Here is a 10660-nt window from a genome sequence, read left to right as displayed (position 1 = left end):
TAACCCTTGTTAATAAGTTCCTTGGACACCTTAAGCTGTCTAAGAAATATTTGTTGAATGAATTAATCAGTGTCCCTCAATGAGTTTCTGTGTCTAAGCAAACAGATACATGTATGAATGTTGCCTTTTCTCTTCAACACGTTTGGGCGTTCTGTCATTTAACAGCTGTGTGGTATTACGCTGTCCTAGGGTTATACTGTAATTTAACCACTCTGCTATTGATAGGCACTCACGTTGTTTATAATTTTTTTTTTATAAACAAGGTCACAGGGAAGATCCTTGAACAGCTCATGGAGTGTCCAGCTCAAGTTTTGAGTTGTTTTTCCAGGAACTAAGAATCAAGTATGGTGATGTCAAAACAACATGGGCTTGGAACCTGAAGGTACTGCCTGGGAGAGGAGCTGCTCATAGGCCTTTTTTTTTTTTTTTTCTAAGATTGATTTATTTTAGTGAGCACAAGAGCAGGTGGAGGGGCAGAGGGAGAGAAAGAGGACTCCAGGCAGACTCCACACTGAGCGTGGAACCCGTCACTTTGAGATTTAGGATAAGTCACATCACATCTTGGAGCCCATTTCCACACAGAATAGTTGTGAGGCTTAGAGAGGTTTGTAAATTATCTGGCACATACAGGCATGAGATAAACAGCAACATGCTGTTAGCTATGAGCATTTTGCACTGACTCATTCATACTTTCAGCTGTTTCCTATTGTAGACACCTGTTACACACGTTTCCAAGGCAGCCTCCTGGTATCAGGCTGCAGGATACTTTTACTCAGAAGTGTAGCAGAAAGGCACCTGGGTGGCTCTGTGGTTAAGCATCCGACTCTTGCTTTCGGCTCAGGATGATCTCAGGTCCGTGAGATGGAGCTTCCATTGGACTCTGCTCAGTTCAGAGTCTGCTTAAGTTTCTCTCTCCCTCTGCTTCTCCCTCTCCCCAACCTCGTGCACACTCACTCGCACTCTCCCTAAAATAGATAAATGAATTATTTTATTTTATTTTTTTACTCATTTGTCAGAGAAAGAGCACAAGCGGGGGAACGGCAAGCAGAGGGAGCAGGCTCCCGCTGAGCAGGTAGCCTGATGTGGGACTCAATCCCAGGACTGGGGTTATGACCTTAACCAAAGGCAGATGCCTAACCAACTGAGCCACCCAGGCATCCCTAGATAAATGTATCTTTTTTTTTTTTTTTAAGATTTTATTTGACAGCACAAGTGGGGGAGGCAGAGGGAGAGGGAGAAGCAGACTCCCCACTGAGCAGGGATCCCAGTGCGGGACTTGATGCCAGGACCCTGGGATCATGACCTGAGCTGAAGGCAGACACTTAACCAACTGAGCCACCCAGGTGCCCCAATAAATGAGTCTTTAAAAAAAAAAATGCTGAATCGGCCATAGTGAAGACCAGATTTCTGACTTGCCTGCACGTGTCTTCTGGAAAACAGTAGGCATTAATTGTTTACTCAGTAACTATTTAGTAAGTGCTTACCACTTGCTATATGCCATAAGTTGTAGAATAGAGCATTTTCCCTCCAGCAGCTGACAGTCTTCTCAGCAGTAAGACATACAAAGAATTACAAACAAGATAATGTAATAGATAAAGCAGCTGTCAAATGAGCGGTCCAGACTTGAGAGGAAGAGAGCTATCACTTGTCACTCAAATGATGGGGAAGATTTCCTCATAAAGATTTCATGATGGAACTGGAACTTAAGAGCCTTGAACAACAGGTGTATTTAGACAGCAGCTGTCACCGTCTGAGAATCATCAGTTTTGGTTTCAAGGGGGAATTCCCTATCGGCCAGGATATGTGCCTGGTGTCCCCCGAATGAAACGGAGCATATTTCCTCTAGAAACATCGGGTGCTTTAAAAAAAAATTTTATTTGGCGGGCAGGGGGCGGGGGGTGCGCAGTAGAAGGACAGAGAACCTCAAACAAGCTCCAAGCCTTGCATGGAGCCCAGCATGGGACTCAGTGTCATGCCCCTGAGATCACGACCTGAGCCGAAATCAAGTTGGACACTAAACTGCGCCACCCGGGTGCCCCCTAGGAACACTGCTTTATGTTTATTTAAACTACAGTTCAGTGGTAGGCTGTGTTCTGGGAGGCAGGTTGGTGGATAGAGGTAGGGAGAAAGGAAGAGGGAGAACGAAACTATAAATGGACAAAGCTATAAGCCGCGGGGACCTGAGGTGGGCCTCCATATGCGCCACCGATGGGAAGGGCTGTCCTGCTGTTCTGAACAGCCAGTTTACGGAGGAGACTTTGCGGTGCCACCTGTTTGCACGGAAGAAACCGTAACAGGGAAAGTTTCTGAGCAGAGGAGCAATATTAATGTCTTATTTTAGGAAAGTAGTCTGGTGCAAGCATCCACCAGAGTGGATTTCCGCTGCTGAACTTTCAAGGAGGTCACTGCTGAAGCCAGGTGTGAGGGTAACAGCAGGAGGGGACAGATGCAAAGGACAATATGCAAACCACATCCACTAGAGAAAGCAGTATTGCAAAAACACAGTCACGGAATTTACCTGGCAACTGGGTTCATTTGCTAATATAAAAAATACTCATGTGCCTGCTGGGTGCAGGCAGTAGGTGAGGAGGAGGGTCAGGTAGTAAGGGTTGAACATGAGCTAAGGGCACTTTGTTTTTTTTTTAAGATATATTAATTTAGAGAGAGAAAAAGCGTGTGCGGGGTGAGGGGCAGAGAGAGAGGGCCAGAGAATCCCCAGCAGACTCCCTGCTGAGCAAGGAGCCCAATGCGGGACTCGAACCCGCCACCCTAAGATCATGACCTGAACCAAAATCAGGAGGTGGAAGTTTAACTGACTGAGCCATCCAGGTGCCCTTTTAGAGCTCAACTGGCAAAGGGTCGGAAAGTGTGGTATCACCAGTGGGGAGGCTGGGAGGGTCGAGGAGAGGGGACCTCAAGCCTGAGGCCTATGACAGCCAGCAGTGCCTCTAGGGGAGCAGTAGGAGAGAGAAGGTGGGCGCAGCAGGGGCCTGGAGGGAGCTGTGAAATCCAGATTTCAGACTGGTGAGCAGTAGAATGAAGTTGCTGACACAGACAGTGAGAGAGGCAGACATGCTGCGATCATTTAAGTAGGAAGCAGCAGGTGGCAAATCAGAATTGAGAATGGGCGGGGGAACTGAACGCCAGGGACTTTGAATGAGGAGTCAGGATGGGACACTTCTAACACAGTGGTCCAAGAGGGAGGGAATAAAGAAAGTTTTGATGGAACTGCAAACTGGCCTTGATCCCACCCTTGCATGCCTGGTGCCGTTCTGGGAGACTTGGCAACTGCCCTCAGGTAGCCCCTCAGGTAGAATCGAGTGAGCATTAAGTTCCCTGCTTGCGGGAACCATCCTGGTGTTCTCTGGACATGGCAGGCACTGGTGTCTCTGTTGCATTCAAGTGAAGCCACACAGAGAACTGGCGAAGTAGAAGGAACATCGGAAATAACACGGTTGAACTCTCTCAAGTTTGCATTCCGTGGGGTGTGGACCAAGTTTGGGGCCTGTCACCAGAACACAGGGTCAAACCCCCGCCCCCCAACCAGTCACTTCGGTAGGATTTCTCTCCCCTCTTTTAGATTAGATCTGTGGTTTTCCAAGTGTGGCCTGGGAAGCCCAGGGCTCCCCAAGACCCTTTCAAAGGCTCTGCAACGTGAAAACAGTTTCGTAACACTGGGATGTTACTTGCCTTTTCCACGCTCGCCTGCTCACAAGCGTACAGTGAGGTTTCCAGAAGGACGACTTGATATAATGCAACAGACGGAATGCAGAAGCGGACATGAAAATCCAGACATTAAAGAGACATAAAAAATGCGAAAGAATGCTGCTTTCCTCACTAAAAGGGCTTTTGTTTTGGAAAACTGAGTTCTATTTGCTATGGTTACTTATGGCAACATGTAATGGGCTTATTATTTTTAAAAGAGCACAGCTTATACAAGTTGACCAGTTTTGATGTCTACAGTGGTATCAGTAAGAGACGTAGAAGCAAGGTCTTTGGGGTCCTCAATAATTTTTCAAACTGTAAAGGGGTCCCGAGGCCAATATGTTCGAGAAATGCTGGATCAGATACTGCTGCACCTGGCCTCCAACCTCCAATGGTTATGAGAGTACAAATGGTGAGGAGCTAACGTGGCTTCCGCCCGGCTAATGCCATCTTGACCAGAGAAATCGGTCTCAGAGAAGGTGCTGGAGCTTATTCCATGTGGGGGACACACAGGAGAGTCACACAGAAACCCCACTGAAGGGGTAATCCTCGGACCGGTTTTTCCAGTTTCCTGAGCTCCATCAGTGTCAACACTATCCTTCCAGCCAGCCAGGCTGCGGGGGACCCTCCTGACACAACTGGAGGACAGCTAGAAAAGCCCCAGGAAATGCCTGGGCTCCATGTCTTAGGAAAAGTGAAACCCAGTCAGTCACTCCACAGAACCACATGCCAACAACTGGGCTAGTTTCTCTTGTTGAATTCACCTTCCCAAATTGTTACGGAACGGCCCTTGGGCCTGGTGACCAGAGGATCAAGAAAGAGAGCCCTTTCCCAGTTCCACAAGCCAACTGGCTACAAGAGCTTACAGATGCTCCTTTCCATCTGTATCTCCACTTTTGTCCTCCTAAAACAAGGACCAGCCCCTTCAGGCCTCACCGGTACCACTCAAACAATGATGGCAAAGGGTTTTCCTGCCTGGGCACAGGAAGCCCCAGCCTGGTGCTGACACTTCTCACGCCATGTCATGGATCCAAACATAGTAATCATCGATTCTCAGAAAGAATTTGATTTTAAGTTCGGAGCTTTTTACACTTCAGACCCCAAAAGTTAACCAGGCATCTACAGATTCTGGACCCAGCAGGAACCCCTAAGAGCTCGGGGCTTGGGACACGCTGTCGCGCTAACAGTCCCTGTGGCTCAGGCCCTTCCCATTGACATGGCTCGTTTTAATGCTCATTGTCCACCAAACGAGCAGCTCCCGGGTGCCCAGCCTCGTGCCCCGTCCTGTCACTCTACAGGTGAGGACACGTGGGCTCCGGGGAAGGAACATGCTTGGGTTATCTGGCTTGACATCAAGCGGTCAAGTTAAGGTTCCAGCCTGCCCCCGCGTCCAGCCGGCTCCCCAGCAGTGCACGGCCCAGAGCGAAAGCGCCATCTGCGTTTCCTTAAAAGCCTCTCAGGACCTAGATCTTTCAGTGTGGCTTTTCCTGTTTCTCCCTATTGTTCTAATCTAGAAAGGCTTGAAGCAATTTACAACACGTCCATACAGACTCCTACTTAGAAAAACATTCCTAACGACCGATCTTGTTTCCGAACCTGCTCTCAGTAAAACGAGGACGTGAAATCCCTGCAAACAGAAGACTCAGTCCCACAGGTCCCTTGCCCCGCTCCCAAGCGGGCATCACAGCAGGGAGCCAAAGTGAACCTCCCTGGAGGCTTCGTTTCTAGAAGGGATGTGAAGCATGTCACCTGCCCCCACATTTTAAAATACTCTTGATGCACAGAATTCCAGAGGCTCCCAGAGTTAGGTGAAGAAGGGGTGAGAGGCTCGGTTTCGTTTTCCCTGGATTAACTAGGGGCATATTTTGTCACTGCCTTTCGGAAGCATGCAGAGGACAGCAGTCTCCGCCCTGGAGCATCACTGGGAGTCACTGTCTTTTTAAAGCGTCCTGTGAATGGGGTGAGGTACCGATCAGCCCACGTAGCATCCACGTGGAACCCCAGCCAGTCCCCCAGAGCCGCTAAGACACCCACTCAGTGTGCTGCACAAGGACATGAAAGGGCTGGAGGCACCGGCTGTGAAGAACAGAAAATGCCCGGGCCTAACTAGCCAGCACGGAAGAGCAAAGCCAAGGATGTGTGCTCTGGGGACAGACTGCCATTGATGAGCCGTATGACCCCAGGCGAATGACTACGCACTCTCCCAATTCCCTCCTCTGGAAAACAGTAACCACAGAGAACCTACTTCACAGGCGGAAAGGATTAAAGAAAATGCCAAATGTCATTGGTTATAATCACTATTGGAACTTTGAGAACAAGAGCGTCTCAGAGCTCCATCCCAAATCCTTCATTTGACAGATGAGCACGCTGGCCTGGAGAGGACGGACGGCCTGCCCCAGGGGAAGCGGCTCCGCCGATCACCAGGGCAAACGGCTTTGCTTCTCCGCTGCGGAGCACCACTTCCTCTGAGGTGTCCACACAGGGCTGCTGTTTCTGGGACTGCCGACAGGGTCCTCTGTGCCTGCTCCGCTGTCAGGCCTGTGACAGCCCTTCGAGGCTCACTTTCTGGGAGCCCGCACCCCCCTGCAGACTGAAGGAACGCACTTCAACATGCTCCGGGAGCCTCTGAGTCATCTCTGCGAACCAGCCTCCATCCATCCGTCGTGGACGGAGAGCTCTCATCCTCCTCCAGTTTCTGGAACTAGGACCTGGTGTTTTTCCTTTGGATCTTGCTTCCTGAGTGTCTTCCACCTCTCAGTACATCAGGTTTCCCTCCCAACTTCACACCGGGGGCTGAATGCCAGAGACAGAAGCATCTGTTCTAAGATTCTGGAGGAAACACTGAAGACCGCACCTCAGAGCTTACCGCGCTTTCCCAGCCCACAGTCCCTCACACGGAAACTTCATCTGCCGCCCCGTGGCTGACTGGCCGAGGTGACCGCATGTGCAGACAGCTTGCTGGACATCTGCCCCAGGCAGCTGAGAGGCTGCTGATGACCATCTGAATCCCAGCAGCAGGGAACAGTTACCATGGCTACCGAAAGCTGCACCCATTGGCAGCTGTGGCTCTGGGGACTGACTCAGCCGACCTCTCCAGCTCCCCTGCAGCCCTGGGAGTCTACGGTTACACTGAGCAAGCTGAGCCCGTGCCTGCTGCAAGAAAATAGGAAGTCCTGTGACATAGAAGGTCCGGGCATAGACAGCAAGGATTTCATCAGAAGTATCTCAGAGGTCACCTTGTCTTACTCATCAGAAGTGCTGTGTCACTGGGCTACTTTCTACCTCTGCTGCATTAATAAGCCATGCCTTGATTCTGTTTTGGTACGTTTTAGACCCTCTACAAGATGAGTTCGCTACCACCACATTTAATTTTCCTTCCTTTTACAGCTCTGGCCAGTCATTTCGGTAGAGCTTTATTCCGTATTGTGACCACGGAAACAGCCCAGAAAAACTTGCGTCACCGGGCCCAGAGGGGCGTGCTCCATCAGACAGGACATGTGGATCACGAGCCTTCTAAGAACCAGGAGGAAGGAAGTCATTCGTAAAGGAGGCAGATGCTGAGCTGCAGCTTTGCTTTCCTCCTGCAAGTCCTCTGACTCCAGGAATGTGGTTCGTCCTTCCTCCACAGAGGGGATGGGCTTCTCTTTAAAACCAGCCTGACAGAAGCTGCCCACCTTCCGAGTTAGGACAGAGCCGGCAAGTGGCTAATTTGACCCCTGCATTTTCCATACTTGGGGAGATCATGGGCCTGGCTGCACACCTCATGAGACCTGACCTCTGGACTGAGAAGCGTGTAGACTTCTACAGCACCTGCCAGAGCGGGAGAGACGCCCAGAAGCCAGAGCGCTGCCGCTGCTCGTGAGAATGGCTGCAAGCCTTGCCTTACTCCTGATGCACGAAGCTTTCTGCTGAACAGCTGCTTGGAGATTTTTAAAAAATCTGCTTCTATCAGGATTAAATCAAAGCCTTTATTAAACATTCCTCCTTCAAACAACCCGCATTTGAGCCAGTACCCCTCCCCGACTTGCGAACTGCGAGGGCGCTGTGTCCCGTTCCCCTGACAGGTTGCACAACACTGCAAAGCCACGCCAAGACACAGAACCCCGGGCCGACCTCCACGGGCCGGTGTCCCACTCAGGATCTAGGCAGAGGCTGGTAGCACGGGCTCCTGAAGCAGAGCTCAAGCGCAGGGGGAGAGGAACCGGAGGTCTGGCCCCACCTGTTCCAGACCCAGCCGTGCTCAGCTGGATGGTCCGCTCGTGGCTGCCACCTGGTGAGGCTCACACATGTGCTTTTTCGTCTCTTCTCCAAAGAAAAAGGTGAGAGATGGAGGAGGCAATTTTCAGTTGTGTGTGGGTTTGATTTAAGGCTTTGGCTGTGGTCTTTTGAAATATTAAAATACTTTCTGGGAACGCCATCATCTAAGCTCCCCATCGGAACAAACTTATTTTCAAAAATGAAAACATTGAACAAAGAGGTGGAGCCCGGCCTAGGGCACGGGCCGATCAGGTCAGGATGGTGTCGTCCACCTGCTCCGTGGAGTCGGCCTGGCTGGCCAGCTTCTTTAGGGACCGGCGGTTGCACTCATTCAGCACCTCCAAACTGGCCACGTCGAGGATCTTGGACAGGGCCTGTGGGGAGGATGGAAAGGAGACGTTATCAGAAAACTGGACTGCAGTTTTCTCTAAGCCAACGCAAAAATGAGTGTTAACCTCAGAACTAGATGTGGCAGAATCTGACAAAATAAATGGAGTCCGACGGATCCCGGGAAGTCATGTGCTGAGAAGGGGTGGGGCAGGGCAGGGAGGGTTTCTGGTGCTGGGGGCCATGTGACACTCCATGTCACCGGAAGCCCTGCTTGTTCGGTGGAGCATGCGACTCTTGATCTTGGGGTTGTGAGTTCAAGCCCCATGTCGGGTACAGAGATTAAAAATTAAAAATTAAAAAAAAAAAGGTGCCTAGGAGTGGAGGAATGTGTGAGGGGGGCTCTGGCCTTCACCAGGCAGCCCCCCTGGGATTGGCTTCAAAGGTCTGGGTGCCATGTGACACTCTATTTGGAGAAAGGGCTCTGTTGCCAAAAGAAACCTGAACACCACAGGAACAGAGAACTGCTTTTAGGCACCAGACCGGTCACCTGACCACAATGTGCCCCTCACACTCGGCATACGGGGTGGCAGAGCAGAGCCTGATCCTCGGAGATGCCGCCCAGAAGGAGAGTCACCCGCTGAGCGGCAGCCGCAGGTGCCCACCTGGAACAGCTCTTCGCCCTGCCGCATCTTCAGGAGGTTGACGATCGCCTGGTCGCTGTAGGCCCTCACGACGGTGTTTTTATCCTTGGTGTTGTCCAGAAGAGCCTTCAGGATGGGTTTGATGGCCTGGGGGTCCAGGGGAGGCAGCGGGTCCTTGTTTGCCCACCAGATCATCTTCTCGGCCACCAGCCTGATGTCACTGGATGGGTTCTGCAGACACTGTGAAGAGGACCAAGCGCTTTTAGTCAGGCACATCCAGTCTGTTCTCAAGGAAGCCCATATTTCTACCCTGACACTCCCTCTTCATCTGGAAACTGACCCCAGTGCTCCCTTCTGAGGTCTGCCTTCCCCCTCGTGGGTGGGTGACAGATAGGCTGTGACATCTCTGCCCCTCATGTCGTCTCATGCCACTCTCCCTTTTGGTCACTACTCCTGGCCCACATGGGGCTTTCACTTCCTCAGACACACCCGCTCCTTCCTACCCTGGGGCTTCCATACTGGCTGGTCTCACTGCCTGGGGCATGCCTGCCCCTGGTCCTCACATGGTTGGCTCCTTCTCCCCCTTCAGGCCTGAGCTCAGGTGTCCGCCCTCAGAGGTCTCTGCTGACAACCCTCTCCATAAATTAGGGCCCTCCCCATCCCCACAGGCTTTCTGTGCATCTCAACTCTGAAGATCTTGTCCGCCCATGCAATTCCACACCTGGAGGGTCTGGCCCAGCCAGGCATACAGAGGATCCTAAGTCAACACCGAGGAAGAGCCATGTGCAAGGTGAGGCCATCACACAGGCTCAATCTAATGGGGGCCCTGAGAACTTTCAGCGGGGCTCCCGGGTCTGCAGGAACCTCATCACTCAATCAAGGGCCACACACCACCAGCATCAACATCACCTGGGAGCTGGTTACAAAGGCAGAGCCTCACACTCAGCCCCACCTCTTTGAATGTAAATTCTGGTTCTGACTTGGGTGTAAATTCATGTTTGAGAAGCACGGTTTAGGACACAGGTGGTGGGGGCCCGCTGTCCGGCTCTTGGGTTTTCCTAATTGGAGCCCTGCAGCCACCACGATAACCATGCTGAGAGCCATGCCAGCGAAAAGGAGGCAGGGAAGAAAAGATCTACTAAGATTTGAACCCAGGTCCATCCCAAAGCTTACTAAATCCAGATGCCTAGGGGCACCTGGGTGGCTGAGTCGTTAAGTGTCTGCCTTTGGCTCAGGTCATGGTCCCAGGGTCCTGGGATCGAGCCCTACATCAGGCTCTTTGCTAAATGGGAAGCCTGCTTCTCCCTCTGTCTGCTGCTCCCCCCACTGTGTTCTCGTGCTGTCAAATAAATAAATAAATGAGATCTTAAAAAAAAAATTTAAAAAACTAAATCCAGATGCCTAGGAAAAAAAACGCCTAAGAGTGGTTCTTAAAGGTCTTACGTACAGAATACATACCTCTCAACACTTCAATATCAGAAAAAAAAAAGAATACAATTTTAAGAATGGCAAAAGATGTGAATAAACACTCCACCAAGTGAATGTGGGGCTGGCTAATAAGCACATAAACATTTTCTATAGGAGCGCCTGGGTGGCTCAGTCGGTTAAGCCTCCCACTCTTGGTTTCAGCTCAGGTGATGATCTCAGGGTCATGAGATCGAGCCCCACATCAGACTCTGCACTCAGTGTGGAGTCGGCTTGAGATTCTCTCTTTCCCCCTCTGCCCC

At 51.1% G+C, this 10660-nt stretch overlaps 1 protein-coding gene across 1 annotated transcript in view; it reads right to left on the bottom strand.

Annotated features, from left to right (window-relative positions):
• Positions 1-7088: 7088 nt before the first annotated feature.
• GCN1 (GCN1 activator of EIF2AK4) overlaps positions 7089-10660 on the bottom strand; it is a gene marked incomplete at its 5' end in the record, with an annotated part of 60191 nt that continues 56619 nt past the window's right edge. Inside the window, 2 exons of the mRNA XM_080822281.1 lie at positions 7089-8336; positions 8955-9173. Coding sequence (XP_080678407.1) covers positions 8211-8336; positions 8955-9173 — 345 coding nt within the window. The 3' untranslated portion in view covers positions 7089-8210. The remainder of the gene's footprint in view (positions 8337-8954; positions 9174-10660) is intronic.

This window comes from Martes martes, assembly GCF_963455335.1.
Source record: "Martes martes genome assembly, chromosome: 13".
NCBI lineage: Eukaryota > Metazoa > Chordata > Mammalia > Carnivora > Mustelidae > Martes > Martes martes.
The sequence above is the reverse complement of the archived record's forward strand: the minus strand, read 5'-3'. Positions and strand labels throughout refer to the sequence as shown.